Here is a 20,279-nt window from a genome sequence, read left to right as displayed (position 1 = left end):
CTTCTCAATTGATCATCATTATTATAACTTGATTTGTCTCTCAGGCCTAATTTCTATTTTTAAGCTCCTTTTTTTAATGCTCTTAATGTATTTTCTTTTATTTCATTTAGCTATGGGCAACATTGATAATTTGATAAAAGCTATGACCTTTCCCCTTGTAAATGTGCACACATAAATAATTTCATACTATTTCATTTTCAAGTTGAGGAATGGCAGCCAAATAAATCTCATTCATGGATCATCACTTTCTTTCCTAAGCTGAAAACTACTCTAAGAGATAGATGTCAATATTTCAGTAAAGTTAACATGATCATCAGAAATAAAGTGACAGTAATACTAGAATTAATAGAATGCCAAACATTATGCTATTTCTTCTTCATCAACCATAACTTCCCTTCCTTTACTTCCTTTATTTCACTCCCTTTCTATCACCTTGCAATTCATGTCATTACAGAAGGATTTCGAGAAAAGGGAGACTAAGTTTTATCTGAGAAAGTGACAGTGTAGTTCAATTGAATATACCACACTGTTTATTATTGCGGAGTTTTCCTAGAGAAGACATATATTTGAGAAGTCTTGTAAAACATTCCAAAAGCTACAACAGAATAGTTCTTTCTCACCTTGTGCATACATACAACTTTTCCTTCTAAATGTTCACTTTGGTGTGTATTTTACTGGTTAGAATCAATCAAGAATGGTCAGACTGCTAAAGCAAAGCAAGCAAGGATGGATGGGTCATGCTTATACACACTCCAAAATATTGAAGGTCTCAGCTCCAATTTAATAGAAACACATATATAGAAATTATAAATGTCTACAAGGTTTTGAAGCAGCCTGACATATTGGGGACAATGGATGCAAATAATTTGTATTTAGGCTTATCTGAGATCAGACATTTTAGATACACTCACACACACACACATACACACAAGTACACACACACATGTATGTGTGTGTATATATACATATATGTACATATATAACATATACTTGATATAATTTGATTACATATAATACATTGGACATACCACGATGCTGATAAGTTTCTTAATACTTACCTCTCAAGGTATTGTGAGGATAAATGATGATGCAAAAATGTACCTGCCATCACTTATTTATTGTTCATCCATTACTTCGTTTAGTCAATAGTTATTAAATAGTTGTCATGTGCCACATGTAATTCTAATAGCAGTGAGGGGGGAAATCACATATATGATTACTCCTGACATGTAAGATCATATTGATAAGTAATATCTACAGGAACTCATGGAAGAGATTCTAATAGCTCCTGTGATTCAGCTACGCTTTTTAACAGATCAAATCATCAGAAATGTATTTCTTTGCTGATTGCTTGACTTTTCAAAAATTAATAATGGCAGTGATATCCTGCTACTATAAAATATTTTTGAGTTAATGTAAAATAATCTAACACAAAATTTGATATACTCCATTAAAAACAATCTAATTTAGATTTAGAATTTTTGACAAACAATGAATAGGTTTTTTTTTTTAAGGGTCAGAATTACACTATAGAACACAATTATTTTTCAGTTTCATGTCTTAGAAAGTTATTTAACTTCAAATCTGTAGTCTCAAGAAATAGAACAGAGTCTGCTCCCATCAAAATCCAAGCATGGTTCTGGAATTCATTTCCTTATCCCTACGTCCCAGATATGCTTTGTTTTCTCGAATACATATATATTTCTTGTAGCTTTCCTTGAAATTGAAAATATTTCAACAATAAATTATGAAACATTGTATTTTTCAGTTGTATACTAACTTTATTAGTAGAAGGGACAATGTTTAAACTTAACATTAGATGCATATTTCTAAAAAATTATGACAGCTCCAGAAATTTTTATATTATTCCCATGAAATGATTGCTTAATTATTTGAAAAATCAGCTGCGGTCATGGTAGCTTACAGTGGACCCTACGTGGTCTCCAGCTGCCCCCTACTCAGTATGTCAATACAGTCTGCCTCGGTGGAGGTGCACTTCTTTGAGAAAATCTGTTCTTTTTCTTTTACTGTTTAAAGCTAAGTGTATTCAGAAGTTATTTCATCAATGAAAACTTTAGCCTCTTTAGTATGGGTATCTTAATGCATTTTAATGGTGTAAAGTCCTTCAAGTGACCTACTTGGCATCTACTTTTAGATAAAATGCCAAAGCAGGGGCTATCTGCATTAAAATAAAGTGTCAAATGTGGCTTTCTACCAAAAATCTTAATCATGGCCAGTTTATGGGATATTTAGAAGAAAGTGTAATAGTTTGCCATTTCAGCCTCCTCCTCCCCAACATTTAATGCACTGAGCTTGACAATATAAACTCTCTTAATGAATGATGAGGAGAAAACTGTGAATATGATTCTTTTCCAAGGCTCATAAAAGTGTTTCTCAGACTTGGGTGTACACCAGAATCATCCAGAACGCTATTTGAAATACAGATTGCTGAGTTCTAATCTGGAATTTTTTTTCAGTCAGCAGTTCTAGAGTGTGGCTCAATAAATTGCTTATCTAATGAGTCTGGGCTAAAATAAATGGTGGAAAAATATACAAATTTCTGGTGTGATGTTTAGACCAAACTTCCAAAATGTGATATGGCAGGTGGTTATTTCTTTGCTACAGGTAAGCTATATTATTGCACCTTTTGTTTTGGTCATGGTGGCTTAGCCAATCAAATGACTCTCTGGTAGATGCAATAGCAGGTATGAGCCATTTTTCACACAGATTACTTGACAGTAGTATGAATAGTATCAATTACGGGAGCTTTATCCGCTAAGTGTACTGTGGGGATGCATTTAATTATGACTGATCTCTACTCGAGAAAACCAAGACATCTTCTGTTCATTTGCCCTTATTCTTCATATGCACTCACACACTTCAGGAGTTACATCTTCATGGTTGCACCTGGGGCTAGCAGTCCTATAGAGACAAGACTGGGTACACAGAGAAGAAGCTGCTACATTTGCTCACAAGCAATGTTTCTCCCTCTTTATAATTGCCTGAAAGAAGACTCTGTCAAAGATAGTCATTCCCTTGACTTTTTAACATGAAAATTCAGCACAGCTGTTCTGAGATGAAGTGGTCAACTCATACTTTTCTGTTAAATAATTTTACATGCAGGCAGTCCAAAGGAGTTATTCATGTTTCAAATCTAGTACCTTTGTACTTTAATTCATGTTGATTTTTATGAAACTAGTACCCTAGGGCCTCTCTCTGCACTTAAATGTCAAGACAAATGTGCTATGTGTTTAGGTATAGTAAATGTAATTGCATTCTCCTTTAATCTGATCATGTTGGGTCATTAAGTGACAGTTGTTACAAGTATATAAGTATTTATCAAAGTACCATGTCATCAATAAATAGCAATGACCCTAGTAAATACAATAATAATAATGATGATGACTAACATTTTATTGAAAATTTACTAGATATCAGATACTGTCAAAAGATTTATATGAATTTAAATCCATAATCAAAACAAACCTATAAGAAAAAATGTTCTTTGCATTTGTATTTCTGGCATACAAGAAAATGAAGTTTCAGAGACTAAAGGAACTCCTTCAATGTCACACAATAAGTCACAGAGCTGTGACTTTTATCTTATCTTGGAAGCTTAACTCCAGAGTCCTTTTTCTTGATGACTATCTCACTGTCTTAACCATGAGTTATATTTTACAATATTTTATTGTTTTGTCACTCAAGCTAAGTACAAATTTTAACTAGTTAGAAGACATTATAACTAGACAACAAAGTCCTTAATAAAAATTAAACACAAAGCAATGTTTCATTTTGAAAATGGAGACCTAGAAATTGAAAAAAAAAGTATTTCATTTTTGCCTCAAGCAAATTTAATGAATTGCCTATCATATAACACATGCTTGATATAAAGCAAAGCCCTATAGCTGCTAAAAGTTTTGTAATTGTGGTTTTTGCACTTGAGTGGTAAGTTAGAAAGCAAAGATGATCCCTTCTTAAAATGCAGTAATCAACTTATTTCTCTTTAATAAAATTTCAAAGTTCATTGGGACATAATTGTTCAAACAGAAACAATATTTTTGGCATCATTATTATATCCTCAAAATATCATAAACCTGAAAACATTTCACTGTTAACTGCTTTTTATGGTAAATCTATTATCACAATAGGATTATACATTCAAATTTTTACTATATTAGGTCTTGTCCAACTTGTCACATTGAAGTAGCAATATCACAGCATCATAAATACAAATTATTAAGATAATTACCTGACATCCCAAGAAATAACTTTAGCATCAAATTAGTGTAGCTTTGCAAATGAAACAAACACATTCAGTAGGCGCCAATTCCAAGTACCTCTAACTATCCAAACAGTTCTCTGCACTGTGGTAATTCTAATCCCTATAATTTATTCATCTCAGGATACACTCCAGAGCATTGTTTGCATGTGTTATCCACTAGCTTTAAAAAACTATTCATTATTGGGAGGGAACAGAAGCAACTCATCAGAAAGATTTGTTGCAGTGATGTTTGTGCTGAGGAACATTATTTGGCAAACATTTATAACCTGATGTATAAAAGAGTTGTGAGGATTCAAGATTTAAGTCATTTACCTCAAAGATCCTCCCAAGAGCCACACTGCAATCACTGTAACAATTCCAAATCTCATTCTAGATGCCCGTAAATACTCAAATTGGAAAGAAACCTGTAATTGCCCAGAGGATATTTCAAATACACTTAACTTTGTAATTTCAAGCCACAGACACCAAATGGACACAAAGGTAATGCTCTTTATTTTCATCAACTTATCAAAGCTGAGGTTTGAAAGTGATGAATCTCCTTGTTCTTGGCACAAACCATCCCTGACAATTTAGAGAGCCGAAAAAGAGTCTTTGAGCCAAAGTATCAGACCACAAAAAGAATGTCACTAAACTCTTACCAATGGTAGGAGCCTCTGAAATCATCAGAAATGCTGACGTCAAGTTTTATGTTTCAGGTCATTCAGACAGTTAGCGCCATGGACAAAGATGATCCTAAAAACGGACATTATTTCTTATACAGTCTCCTTCCAGAAATGGTCAACAATCCGAATTTCACCATCAGGAAAAATGAAGGTAAATATGTTAGCTTTGTGAAACAGAGTACAATATAAATTGGAAAACAGGTTGCAATTTCATAACATAACTGAAAATATCATTACAATAATTTTTGTTTACCCAGGAGCACTTGAAATTCAGCTTATCAGTGTAATGGCATGATAATTACCTTACTTCCTATTTTCAATATTTAAACAATAGATAAGAAAACTGTTAATGTAAAAAGTTAATTTTATTCCAGGAAATACCTCAATCACCTTACTTTAAAAAATGAAAAGTAAAATGTAACCCCTTGAAAGCATCCAGGTATTTTGAGATACTGAGATACCCTGAGAGAAGGAACTGGCTTACATTTTGCAGCTGTTAAGTTTTAATTGAATGTTTACCGAGTCTTTAGGGAATGGTTTTCCAGTTTTGCCTGGTTGGTAGGTACACATTAAAGGTGTTTGTTTTAAGCCTGTACCAACTTCAACAATCACAATTAGATCAGAAAATCCTTTCTGAAGGACATTTCTTATCAGTATTATTTTGGAGCTAATATAAACTGATTCATTAAATTTTTCACTCACTGAGCACATTCAACCCATTTCATTAGATTTTCTGAGGACCAACCTTGGATTGCTGTTTTCTTTAACTATATTGTTTATTACATATGAAAGTCATAGATCATTGTTTAAAGTCTATCTCATTTGGACATTTTTGTTTCCTAAACTGCTACATATTTAAAAAGTTTTTTTTAATTTGATTTTTTTGTTCAAATATATTTAAGTCTTAGTTGCAGCTGTTTTAAGATGATTAGCAAAATATAAGTAGTATCTCGGGCTTTTTTCTGGCTTTACTACAGGTATCTGTTTAGGTCTTCCAATGGTTTGTATACAAGCTATACTCAGAAGAGTAAAATTTGATTCATGATATCTGTTTGTATTATGTGTGATAATCTGTTTAAAAGAGGTAGTGAATATTGACAAAATTTCTTTTATGAAATAAAATAACATTTTTATGGCTCATGCTAAATATATTATGGTCTTGCGTTTTCATAAAATGTTATATATTCTTTGGGGATGCTTTGATAAATGTGGATGAATCACAAAAAGGAAATGACAGTTGTTATATAGATATTACCTATTCAGCTGACTTCCACTATTATAAACACTAAGGAGACAAAACCTTTTCTTTCTCCTCAATAACGACTATTCATTTTTTAGCCACCCTGATTAGAAACTGTAATCCAAGTACGTTGTCTTTGTTTCCTTTTTAACACCACCAATATTTTTTAATGGAAATCATATGAATATTTCTAACACAAAGCCTCTTTAGAAACCCCAAACTGAACTGGAAGTCTGTGCATAAGTGTGGTCTATGTTTATTCTGAGTATGAACTAGAAAGTAGCAGTCATTATTTTTGCATATAAAATGCCCAGCTATTAAAATTCTCCATGAAGAAGTTATTTCCTATTCCAAATATTCAGAGATCCTTAGTGTTCCCTGTAGATTTTGTAATTTCAATATACACTTGTTGTAAGTGTGACCCTGGAAGGCATCACATAATGTATTGAGTGAATGGGAAGATATTACTGGGTACCAGGGAAAGTCTAGTTTTGACCCATATTTATTATGCCCTAATATTTTTAAAGAAGAGATTTAATTCTACAATGAATGTATTTTATGCGTTTTCTCAAATTTTTGAAATTAGTAGAAAATGAAAGTTTAAATACTTAGAATACTTTATTCTGCTTCATTCCACATTATAATAAAACCTGTAACAGAATATTTAATGTCATGTTAGTTATCTGTTTTATCTAGAAAGAGGAAAATAGAAGTTAAAATTATGATCCATCTTACAGGTTTTTCATATTATTTTGTTTTGTAATTTATTTAAATAGATGTCAGTTATTATTGAAAAATGACTTGAAACAGAAGGAGCACTTCATATGTCATGATTATTTATTTTAGATTGTGTTTACTTATTATACAAAGAGTGACCATGTAATTTATTGTTTCTACTGAGACATATTTTAAAGTGAGAGGCGTCGCTACTTATATTTATGTCTGAAAAACACCATAAACCAGGACTGTCTTATGGAAAGTAGGACTTATGTTCATTACGATTTTGGATTTAGGATTCAAATATTCAACATCTCTTTCACAAAATAAATCAGGAAATCACAGGTTTGAAATAGATATGTAAAGTTTATACTCTTGTGTTCCTCTTCCTAGATCAGAAATTCATGAATTTTGCTCTAGGCATTCGAATACATACTTTAAAAACAGAAAAAATAGGGTCTTGTCTTAATATGTGCATGTGTGTGTGTGTGTGTAGATAGATACATGATAGATAGATATCTTGTGTGCCTATTGAGAATTCATTGTTAATAATGACAGAACATAAAAGATACCAAAAAAATCGAAATACTAAATATGATTTACTTTAAAACTATGGCATATTCTATGTTGGAAACAAAGAGATAGAATCAAACGGTATAGCCATATTTATAGTTTTTATTTTCCTTTTTAAGATGAATTTTAAAATGGTCAGTCTCTGATGCTTCCTCACTGAGAGAAGCATGAGTTACAAGTTTCAGCCTACTGGAAATATGTTAAAATGTTGAGAGAGCTAATATAATCAAACCTATAGTTGATGAACAAGTTTATCTCCTATTTAATTTGATCTTTAAGGGAGATGATTTTGTTATTTGGCATTTTCTAAGGAATCTGCCACCATGTATTTCAATTCCAAATGATTCTGATTTTTCTCCTCTCTTATATAGATAGGTCATAATGCAATTTATATCATTTTATTCATAATAAAAGACAAAATGAGATAGAAATTATCTCTCTCTTGTTTTCAACACAGTTGAAGTATTTCACGAATTATTCTCCTAAATATATGAGAATCACATTTCTGCCAGAATAGGAAAGCAAACTTCAATATAAATAAAGGTAGAGAAGTAAAGGTCAAAAATACAGTGAACCATTTATACCACACGTACACACCAAAAAATCAAAGCACCTTGAATACGGTCCAGATATTGGTTTCTTCATCTTCCAGTTGGCTGAATTTATAAGCAGAGAGTTTTGTTGACCACATTTCAATATTGGCTTCCATTTCAACCATAGAAATGGAAAATACCTAACAATTACATATCACAAGACAGGGAAGAAAAAAAGGGACCTTTTAGAGATACTAAAATATCTTGTTTGCAGGAAATTTGAGGTCTGCAGAAAACTACCCTTCTTCAGCCTGAATACTGCAGGTAAAAAATGTGATTCAAATTGCCAGAGCACCATCTGGTGAAATGGGAGCTTTCATGGTTTATACTGAAATGCTTAAATCATGTGTGTAGAGAAATGAGAGAAAACGTAAAGCTCTGCTGTCTAAGGAGAGCCTATGGTAAGAAGAGAAATAGACAGTGGGCTTGGACTTAGTTATAGCTTGGTTATGTTTAAAAACCCAGCAGGAGAACCATATTACCTGATGATAACAATTTGTTTTTACTTCTTAATATCCCTCATTGACTGAAATAGTATTGATAAGAACCTTACTTTAAACACATAATTTTGATAATTAATTTGAATAATGTAGATGCTAACCATTACTTTGGAATAAACATGGCTTGTGTTAGCTCATTGTTAACTATGTTGCATAACATAGTTACCTGTGTAAAGAATTATTTATGCATTGCCTGACGGATTTCTGTCTCAACTGATTGGCTCAAATGGTATACAATTTGTTTGTTTTTGTCTCCTGAAAGTATCCCTTGCAAGAATACTCTTACTTTAAGGAAATTGTTTTAAGCCTCGGTTTTCTCATCTGGAACACCAGGATAAAATACCTGCCTCATATTTGTGCTGTGATGGATATGTATGAGCTACGACTTAGACAACAATTGGCACAATGCCTGGCACATAGGAAAACACTCAATAATAAGTGGGATGAGGTCCCTTTATATGAATTCCTTTATTCTTTCTCATACTATGTTATATCTCCTCTGGCTTATCATGCTCAGCCAGGTCTTTTTGAAGCTTTAAATCTTCAGAATTATAAACCATGTGCAGTAATTTTGAACGTGGCTTCATCAGTAGTTGGGAAAACACTGATCCTTACTAGAATGCATTGCAAAAATTTTGCTTATGCAGTAACTACAATGCTTTGCATCCTAAAGGGTATTAAAATAGAAAGACAAATAAAAGGGAGGAAGAGGAGGAGGAATAACTGTGAAAGTATTTTTCTACTGCAGAAATAGCTGCAGGATTCCTGGATCTGGTTTTGAATATGACGACTTTTTTTTTAACCTTTCTATATCTCCATTGCCAAAATGAAACTCAGGTTTCTCCACACAATGGTAACTTCCAATTGTTGAGATCACTTTCAATTCTAGCATACAAAATTGTTCTAAATTGCCTCTAAACTTCCATCCCTCCCTGCAAACACACGTATTCTGTGGAAAACATTTACATAGCTGGAAAATTACAGACAGTCTTCCTTTGCATTTTTGACTACCATCAGCCTATCTCAAACTTCCCTTGTCACAAAACCAAAATTTGCTGCCTGAAAGTGGAAGTGGATTTTCTTGATTCCTATGCCAGCCACAGCTGATGCTCTGTCCTCCCTCTTCTCTCTAGCTGAATTTTCAGGAATATTTTTTCTGTATGTAGGATGTAGGTTTCAAGGCAGACAGAGTCATTCTGTCCTCTGCCTTAAGCCAGGTATACCTATCCAGGCTGGACTGCACTTGAAGGACTTACCTGCTGATCTATACAGCAAGGAGGGCCAGCTGGCTAAGCCAATTGCCCTTTTTCTGGCCACCTGTGTTTTCCCTAAGTTCTGCTATTACAACAGGCTGCTTGGAGCCGACAGAAGGATTTCCTCAAAGAAACATCTCTTTCCTCAAGTGGTCGTTATAAAAACATCCATACCCTCTCTACAGCAGACCCATTATTATTGAGTTTTCCAGGCAAGCATCCCCAAGCAACAAGCAAAAATTGTGTACTTGCACAAGTATGATAGTGAATATCTTAATGTGTTTTCAGTATGATGATACTGTCTGTCCTGCTGACATAGTGGAATTTTCCACAGAACAGCACACAGCACCAAACATTGACTTGAAGTGTTTTCCATACTGTTACCTATATGAAGCATGGGACTTTTCTTCAATGTTGAATTATAAAAGGTGGTGCTCAATTTGGATGAAACAGGATCATAGATACGAAGCACAGCACTATGTATATATGATCCAAAAAGGCTTCTGATTCGGTAATTTATGATTTGTTGTTTATGCTTCCATCAATGTGTTGTTGATAAAAAAGGCATTTACGTTTCATTTTGTTGCCTAAATTGTAATTAAGGGCGATGTGATGTGTGAGCTAAGAAGAAGAGATAACAGATCTGTACTTCCAGTTTCTAAGTTGCATATGACTGTACAGTTAGTGTCAGAAGACAAGGAGATCTTCTGTGCTTGAGTTGTTTTTGTAAAAGTCTTGTTATTTTGTACCTACAGAAGTGAACAATTTTCTTGATACATGTTGAAAATCCTAAAATTATTACTCTTGTCAGATACAGCACCGCTGTTGGCGTCTATTTTTTAGTGTATGTTATGGGAGACAATTTAGTTCTGAGATTACTGACCACTAGGATATAATTCAGATACATAACACAGATTTCATAGATATATAGGTGTGGTTGTCACAGTGCTATTCAGCATTGTGAATTGCATCAGACCTTTTCTGTCACTCTGCTAGCAAACATTTCCAGTCTTTACAGAGCTTTCTAATTCTGAAGAAAATTAATTGGTACATGCTTAGTTATCTTAGTAATCTTAAAGATGCCTTCACGCATAGACCCTTTCCTTTGAGTACTTTGCTTTCTGAGACTTTTGCCCCAAATCCTTATATAAAACGATAAATGAAGATTATAAAGAATTACTTAGAAAAATGTTTTTTTTATTTAGACAGTCTTGGTCATACAATTTTGTTGTTTGTTTCATTAAATAATAATGTTATTCATTGATTTATCTTCTACTTACAAGCATACAAATAGGTCTTGGGATTTTGTGGATATTAAACAAACATAACTGTCCTTTGGAAAGCACAACCAAATATTAAAACTGAATGTGGAAACAAAATGATCTGTCAGTCTATGCAAATTCTTTTTTTTTTTTTGAAAAAACGATATTAAATGTAGTTGACAATTATTTCACCTCATTACAGCACAGAAGTTTGCATTTTGCATTAATTTCAGCACTTTATAGATGCAACACTGGGCATAGGGGACATTCCATCTGCTGATGTGACTTGAATAACACCTACCAAGTGCTTTAGATCCCTTAGTTTATTAAAGAAGTAGATAGAGAAGGCAGAAAAATAATTTTGCAACAATAAATTAGGCACTTTGCATATATAAACATGAAAATAATTTTCTTGGGATGAACTAGAGTGAAACTACGGAAACTAAAGGAGAGACACTATGGAATATATAACAGCACAAGCTTCATAGTTAGGAATATTTAGGTTTAGCCCTTCTGATTATGATCTATGAGAACCTGCAAGGTAACTGAATAATCTTGAACTTTTGTCTGTATAATAATATTTATCCAATGTTGCTTTGAATAATAAAATGTTAATTTAAGTAAAAAATTAAATGGTATTGTACAAAATTCATTGCCTGACAAATCGCTGATAATAAATATTAGTTTCCTTTTCCTCTTCCTCTCTATTACAATGTTATGACCCATTTGAATCTCACTTGTTCACGCAATTCAACAAATAAAAATATTAATAAGGAACCTAAATAAGGTATTTGGGAGATGATTAATGATACGCTCTTCCATTACCTCTTACTTCATGGGCCAATGATTGAACATGTCTACAGACATTGTCCATGAGTAAAGCACAGGAAAAGGAGGAATGAGAAAGAGAAGTATTTGGGTAACTTAAGTAGTTCTTTGAACATAATCGTCATTGCAGTAACCTAATCAGAGACTAAAAACAGAGAATACATCTAAAAATTGTTCTTTTAATTTTGGCTCCAGAGAGCATACAGTTCTTTACATAGTGACAAATGGAATATTTGAGAGTGACAGAATGGCAAAATTTTTAAGCCAGGACTGTCTTAGTAAATACATACCTTATGAAAGTCTTGTATGCTAAATATAGCACTTCAAATGTGCTTAAAAAGAAAAACAAACAAACAAAAACAACAACAAAAAAACCCCACCAGGCAATGAGATTGAATGCCTGTCTTCCTAAGTTTATTTTCCATTATTCTCTTCCATCTTCTCTGCCCCTTGTACATGCTTTGGCTTGAACATGCCAAGCCAGTTATGCTTTTAAATTCCCTCTCCTTTCCCCTTGTCTGAAATTCACATCCTCTGTTTTCTCCCTCTTCTATCTAGCCCATTTTCAATCATTCATAATAACTCAGGTATTGGTTCCCCTTATCTATGAGCAGAGCAGTGAGTGGTTAATAGTTGCTATAAAGTTTTTCCTCTTTGTTTATCTCTGTAGGACAGTGTGGTAACTTCCAAGGTAGATACATGAATCAAGGAATGTTTTCCCTGCTGTCTTCTGAGGTTATTAATAATGGATAGTATCATTTTTTCCTCATTCATTTATTCAATACATATTTATTTAGTGTCTGTCGTGTGCCAGGCATACCCTTAAGAGTTAGAATTGGAAATAAAGGAGTGAATTAAATAGACACAGGTTTCTTTCCCTTCTGTACGGTATATTTTTGTTTTTTCAGGACTCAGTCTGATAACAATTTGAAATCTTAGAGAGGAAACTATAATTTACAATGAAGTGTTGTGATAGAATGGGAAAATTTACAGGCTAGTCTGAACAATACTATGATTTTGTGGGGATGATCACGTATTCTAACTTCTATACTTTCGTAAACAAAGTTTCCTCTTTAACCCAATTTTGTGAACCTGGCCCTTCATAAAGAAGTATAAGTTCTTCATGGATTCCATCATTCCCATTCCATCTTTAGGAAGCATTTGGCTGGTCCGAATCGTGATGTACATCTTTAATCATGGACAGCTAATCCTCCCTCTGAGTTTCATATTGGTGTCCTCATTATGCCTGAGCTCAGATGAGGTATGTTGAACTATACTATTCAATGTGTTTATACTAGCAGGGTCAAAGAATGTCATTGAGCCCTTTCCAAACACACAGTGATCCATAGACATCACTGTAATTTGTGATAAAGTACTGCCAGTGAACTAGGGCTGATGATTCCCTTTTGCAGGCTTATTAGAAACCATTATAGTCTTCATACAAGTTGAATTACATATAGTTCAAGCCTTCACCAGCTTCTATGCGTGGTTGTTTCAGGTACCTGTCATTTAATAGCGGTTTTAGCTCACTTTCAGTGTGCAGTTTTTACTGAGGCCTCCTGGAAACGAGAGAATGGTATTATTCTGATTTCTGGCCATGACATTGGGTTCATTTTCCATATGTTGCCTATTCTATCTGTTCACTAATGTACCACCAAAATAAATGTGCTGATGCACTTTGTTGAGGAAGACAGTAACTGCTGTGCTTGGACCCTTTTGGGTTACTCATTGTTTTTGCTTTCATTCTAGCAGTTTGCCTACCAGAATTTCCTTCCTCTATTGCTCAGGTATATTATTCTCAGCCTTTTGAGGCTGTTTATCTTAGGGTTGTCTGAAAACAAGGTGATACTGTACTGGTATGCTGAGCACAGTTATCCTTCTCTGAATTTCATTCTTTTGCTTGTCCAGACAGTCATTGCTAGTTCTGTCAAGGTCACACTGTGATTTACTTCTCCCCGGGATTCAGTTTCTTCTCTTACAAAATGAATGGGTTCATGCTGGGGAGCTAAAGGCTCATCTATTCCAACATATTGAGTGTTCAAAAACGTGCTATTAGAAGAAACATCACAAACTTTAAAATCAGACAAGTCCCAGGTCCACCAATTAATGGAGAAGTGACTTTGGACATAGCTTTTAACTTTCTGTATCAGACTCTAAGTGTCTGAAAATGTTGAAATGAAAACACCATGATGAATAAATGAAAGAATGTAGGATAAATGCCAAGGGAAGTTACTGTAATTTATGTGGTGCATTATGGACATTTTTTTCTTTTTTTTTATAACTTTTAAAAATCATGGAAGTGATCTTTACCATAAAAATTACTGTATAAAATCTCTTCCATATTCAAAATATTGGATAGTATTATTAAAAGATATGCTTCTAAAACATGGTAGCTTTTATTTCTCAGTATCTTTGGTCAGAATTCTTGAAAAATTAGAGATTTAAATTATTCTCATAAAATAAAATAACTCAATAAACATATGACAAATGGTCCCAACAGTTCAGAATTTGGGAATGTATTTCATTTAAGGTTGGAGATAAGGAAATAAAACCATTTTGTAAAGTTAGTTATTTGATTCCATTTTGATTTATCAGAGAGGTCTTTCAAAATGAGAAAGCTTTACTAAACTTTTGCAGACATGAGAACATGGCTATGTGTGTGCCACAGTTAAGGGATATATAAGAATACAGTTTACTTAAAAGCGAAATAGAGATTGGCCAAAAAAGTTTTTAAAAGACAAGTTCCATGAAATATCTTCTGTAAATGCATAGGACCTGTGATCATAAGACCTTTCTTGATTCTCCAAAACAAAATTAATGAGATGATTTTTGGTATTTTAATGTGCCTACATACATTCTTGGTGTTTATTTGAGTCTTTTACACACACAAACACAGTTTAATAATGGGACTGGAAAGTGTGTTAATATCAATACATATAATACATATCAGTAATATGCATGAAAAATTTGTCAGTGCGAAGTTTAAAAATCTTAAGAAATAAAAAATAACTTTGGTCATGTTTTGAAACACATATTGTGAGTCAATGTGAAATTTGCCTTTGTTTTAAATGCTTATAACCCAAAGTTCTACAAAGAAAGTTTTAGAACGGGTAAGAGACAATTATCTAAAATTCCCTATTTTTTTTTTCAAAGGAAGAAAACTGAAATGTGTGCAGGTAATTATAAGAAGTTCACATTTTGAGTAGATAGGGCAGAAAGGAGAAGAAAAATTTACCACCTTATATTAATGCTATTACAACTTTTCTGTCTTCCTAAAATAAGTATGTATTCTATTATGTATTCTATAATTTCCCCAAAGAATAATCTAGCTAATATTACATTTCATAGGTATATAATTTCTTATAAAATAAGTTTTTTTTGAAAAATATGAAATATGGATATAAATTAGGAAAGTTATTTTTTATTTCTTAAGATTTTAAAAATATGTTTACATATCTATGATTTTATTTTGGAGTTTTGTAATTATTTTAAGGCAAATTTATTCTCTAATACTCAGTATTGATTACATATCAAATTGCAAGAAAAAAACAGCATCTAAAATTTATTAGGCACCTATTTATTTCAGACAACTTATATATCTCTATCTATCCATTTATCTCTACATATACATATTCAGGGTGGCTATTACTATTGCCATTTTCCAGATGAGAAAATTGAAGTTCAGTTATAGTAACTGATTTGCCAGGCAAAGATCACTGTCACCAAGCTGCTAAAGCTGAATTTTCCACAGTATCACATACTGTCTCTTAAATCCTTGCAGTTTATTCCTAAAACATTTGTTCAGTAAGACTGTTCATATTTTATTTTTTAATTTTCACAGGCTGTGCTTCCCTTCTTCAAACTATAGAAGGTCATAAACTTCAGCTAAGCATTAGAGAAGATTCTCATAATATTAATTGGTGTAAAACGGAGTAGCATTACAACAGAAAGATGAAAACAATAAAAATGATCTGTTTCTGGTATTACAGGTCTGGTTCACAAAATGATAATTGTACTGACTACTTAGGGAGCAACAACTATATGTCAAGCATTATTTTTGACTTTATGTATCTGACCTTCACAGCAGTCTTTGCAAGTCATTACAATGACATTGAGTCATTAAGAAATAAAGTATGACATATTTTTAATGCTTAGGAAGACAACATTTCCTGTATAGTTCTGACTCAACCTCACACAACTTTTCATTCTAAATTTAATGAAGGTATAGAAAAACATAAAAAAGGTTATAGAAATAGAAGACATGAATATGAAAAGCATAAACATTAAGACTGACAGTCAACATATTACCAAAGCCTGGAAGAACTGTCAATTAGTTAAAACATTGAAATATCTAGAATTAAAAACACTATCAATGACAACAACAATGGTGCACCCACAGTAACCTGGCACTGAAATGAAGAAAATCTGCCTGCTGGAAAGTTAGTCAGAAAGCCTGCAGTGACTCTTTGGTGAAAAACTTGCACATCAACCATAAAAATTAAGTAACAAATTCTGTGTGGATATCCTTTTGCTCATGGCCTTCTAAATGACTAAGACGCATTGAAATAAATTGGACAAAGGTATCTAGTGAATAATGCTGGAAATTTTCAAAACTACCATTTAATCCTCGTTATTCACATTTTGTTTATTCTACATTATCCTATTTTAATGATCATGTATAATCACTAATGTACACAATGTATTAAGACAAAAAGAACACAGATGATTCATTATTAAACTTTTAAAATAAAAATCATCACAAATGCATTAAATGGAAAGAAAAGAAAACATTTGGAAATATTTACTGTTTTCTGGAAATGAGAATTTTGTAGCACTATGATTCCACATAAGCAATATTTATATACTTTTTAGTAATACTATATGAAATTTAAATGACTTAAAGTTAGGTATACAGAAATACAAGAGCCATCACCAAGTCAGTCTATCTTTTCCTGAATATCTCTAGTGTTTTTATGTTCATAGAAAACAAAGTAGGAACTTCTTAGGAGGGAGTTGGGACATCAGAACCATACATCAAACTAGTCTAGTGGCCTATTTGCGACTGGGAGTGACCTGAAACCACAACAGGCCAACACATTGTCTTTGCCTTTTCTGATCCAAAGCCCAAGCTCCAATCTCACCCTTTCTTATTTCATTTACTATTTTATTATTATTTTTAACTGTCATATTAACTGTACCTATTTATAGAGTACAATCTAATACTATTGATATGTGTATACACCATGTAACGATCAAATCAGGGTAATTAGCACATCCATCCCTTCAAAGGTTTATTATTTATTTGTGTTGAGGACATTCAAAACCGCTCTTCTAGCTGTACTTACGTTATCTATTAAAGAGCTTTTGGCTACCCACTCCACCATCTATCACCCATACCAGTAACTTCTGTTCTGCTTCTACTTCCATGAGATCAGCTTTTTTAGCTTCCACATATAAGTGAGAACTTTTATATACTGTTATTGGGAATATAAATTAATACAGCCACTAGGGTAGACTGTAGTGAGTTTCTTTAAAAAACTAAAAATAGAACTAATATATGATCCAGTAATCCTGCTACTGGGTATATATCCAAAGGAAAGGAAATCTGTATGCCAAAGAGACACCTGCACTCTCGTGTTTATTGCAGCACTATTCGCAATAGCAAAATATGGATTTAATCTCACACTTTAATATTTTAATGCCATCAACTATAAGGTATTATTAATGAGACGTCAATTTATTTCCAACTAATAAAGAAAAACTGACAATTAAATACAATAAAACTTTAAGACACTCTGATTTCGAGGACATCACAACATAAAAAATATGTATCTTTGAGTCTTAATAAAGCACATTGGCTTATGAAAAGAAAGGGAGAACAAGAAGAAGAACTTCAGTACAAGAATAATGCTGGGTGGGCCGGGTGCAGTGGCTCATACGTTTAATCCCACAATTTGGGATGCCAAGGAGGGTGGAATCACCTGCAGTCAGGAGTTCAAGATCAGCCTGGCCAACATGGCAAAACCCTGTCTCTACTAAAAACATAAAAATTAACTGGGCATGGTGGTGGGTGCCTGTAATCCCAACTACTCGGGAGGCAGAGGCCAGAAAATAGCTTGAGCAGGAGGCAGTGGTTTTAGTGAGGGGAGGTTGTGCCACTGTACTCCAGCCTGGGTGACAGAGCAAGACCCTGTCTCAATAAAATAAAATAAAATGATTTTGGGTGAAAAGATTACATTATGCAGATCAACACTCCACTGAAGTTAAAGTGTAGACACACTGCAAAAACTATAAGGAAGCACATTTCCAAAGGCAGCCATCATTTATATTATATTGCTCACTTGCTTAATTTCTTAATGTAGTGTCTTCAAAAGTAAATGAAATACCATTAACAAGGAATTACTTGTTTATTTCTCCTCTAAAAAGCACAATTTCAAATGTTGAAATTGTAAAGTAAGAATTTAAAATCCAACTCCTGACTGTGCAAGATTCTCCTGGAAATGACTTATCAGGATATACTCTAGATCCTGTTTTTGAGACTAAAACATGGAATTTTAACATCAAAGAACTTCTCTTACTAGGGCCCTTTCTTCTTAGAACAGTGATGAGAATGAGCAAATGGTAGAGAACAGGCGGAAAGTAGCAGTGACGTTAGTACCATAATTCAGGTTTACTGAATAGCAAAGTTGGTGGGGCTTCATGAAGGGAAGCTGGCACCAAATCGGAATGGAGTTTAAAGGGTTACACTAGCTATATAAAACCAATCTGAGGTTCAAATAAATGAGGATGACATGGCAGCAGGAATTTCCCAACAGCAAGGAAACTTTTTACCTTTTGGGACATAAATATTCCCGCTGCAACTCTCCTTCTTAAGAGCATCACCCAACTAAGGCGCTTTTGTTATATGGGCTATGTGTCTCTTCTTAGAAGAGCAAAGATGAAAGGAGCAAAGAAAGGTATCAGAGAAGTCATAAGTCCTTGGAGGAGATCCACTGTAAGTCAGGAAACCAAGGCCAAACCTGGTCGTGGAGACTAAGCGGATAGAGTTTACAATTTACTCGTTAATTCCTGGGTCCCTGCCAGCTCCAGTATTTTGGTTCATTACATGTTGGACTTACAGAAGCAAGGACATTCATATTGCATTGGGTCTGAGCCTCTTGATATACAGAATACATTTGTTTGTTTTCTTAGATGTCTGAGGGGAGAAAAGAGGATGCAGAGAAAAATTGGAGGAACCGGGGACGGCATGGGCTGTCACAGCTTTGATTTTATTATCCGTGATCCCACACAATTCTTGTCTTTATTATGCTTCTAATACATAAAAGACTCTCGGAGACAACAATGATGAAAGTGAGTAGTGACAGAGACAAGCACACAAGACAAGGAAACTATTTCCCACAGATTGGTTTCTGTCCGTGCGTTCTGTCACTTGCTAGCTAATCTTTTATGTTATTGCCTCTCTCAACCTTACTCTTCTCTTAAAATTGATTCATCCAGGCACAACTTATAGCATTATGAGGAAAAAAAAGCACAAATAATTATACATGGGCTCAGAGGAAAGATCAATAAATGGTGTCTGTGATTAAAGAATGTGAGAGACTGTTAAATGAGTGAATCCATTTCATATAACTTCACACAAAAGAACTTTTCCTTAGATGGAGAAAACTAAATGGAGACAGTAAATGCATTTACAAACACATCTTACAAGTATCAGAAAACGCCACTCAAGCTATCTGCGCTGTAAAGAGAAACGGATCCAAATAACAAAGAAGTTCAGTGTTTAGATGCCTTTTCTAATAATCAGATCCAGGTGCCTCAAACATGTTGCATGAGCCTGTATTTTGTTTGGTTGTTTATCGTTTGGTTGTTTTCTGTTTTTCCTATTTTATTTTCTCTATGCTGGTTTATCAGCCCTGCACATTCTCTCCATAGAGTGAAAACAAAAAAACTCCCCAAAAGTGGCTGGGCACGATGACTCATGCCTGTAATCCCAGCACTTTGGGATGCCAAAGTGGGCCGATCACTTGAGGCCAGGAGTTCAAGACCCACCTGTCCAAAATGGTTAAACCCTGTCTTTCCTATATATACAAAAATTAGCTGTGTATGGTGGCATAGGCCTATAATCCCAGCTACTCGGGAGGCTGAGACGTGAGATATGAGAATGGCTTGAGCTGGGGAGGCAGAAGTTGCAGTGAGATGAGATCACCCCACTGTACTCCATCCTGGGCAACAGGGCAAGACTGTCAAAAAAAGAAGAAAGAGAAGAAGGAGAAGAAGGAGAAGAAGAAGGAGGAGAAGGAGAAGGAGGAGAAGGAAAGGAGGAAGAAGAAAAAGAGGAGGAGGAAGAAGAAGAGGAAGGAGAAGAAGAA

At 33.8% G+C, this 20,279-nt stretch overlaps 1 protein-coding gene across 3 annotated transcripts in view; it reads left to right on the top strand.

Moving 5' to 3' along the window:
- Window positions 1-20,279, top strand: part of CDH8 (cadherin 8) — a 382,992-nt gene that overhangs the window by 313,167 nt on the left and 49,546 nt on the right. For all 3 annotated transcript variants that reach the window (XM_012462530.2, XM_012462528.2, XM_012462529.2), the window contains exon 10: window positions 4,978-5,095. In XM_012462530.2, coding sequence (XP_012317953.1) covers window positions 4,978-5,095 — 118 coding nt within the window. The remainder of the gene's footprint in view (window positions 1-4,977; window positions 5,096-20,279) is intronic.

Source organism: Aotus nancymaae, unplaced genomic scaffold (assembly GCF_030222135.1).
Source record: "Aotus nancymaae isolate 86718 unplaced genomic scaffold, 86718_ANA_hifiasm-v0.15.2.pri h1tg000030l, whole genome shotgun sequence".
NCBI classification, from domain to species: domain Eukaryota; kingdom Metazoa; phylum Chordata; class Mammalia; order Primates; family Aotidae; genus Aotus; species Aotus nancymaae.
Note: the sequence above shows the minus strand (reverse complement) of the source record. Positions and strands in the feature narration are given on the sequence as shown.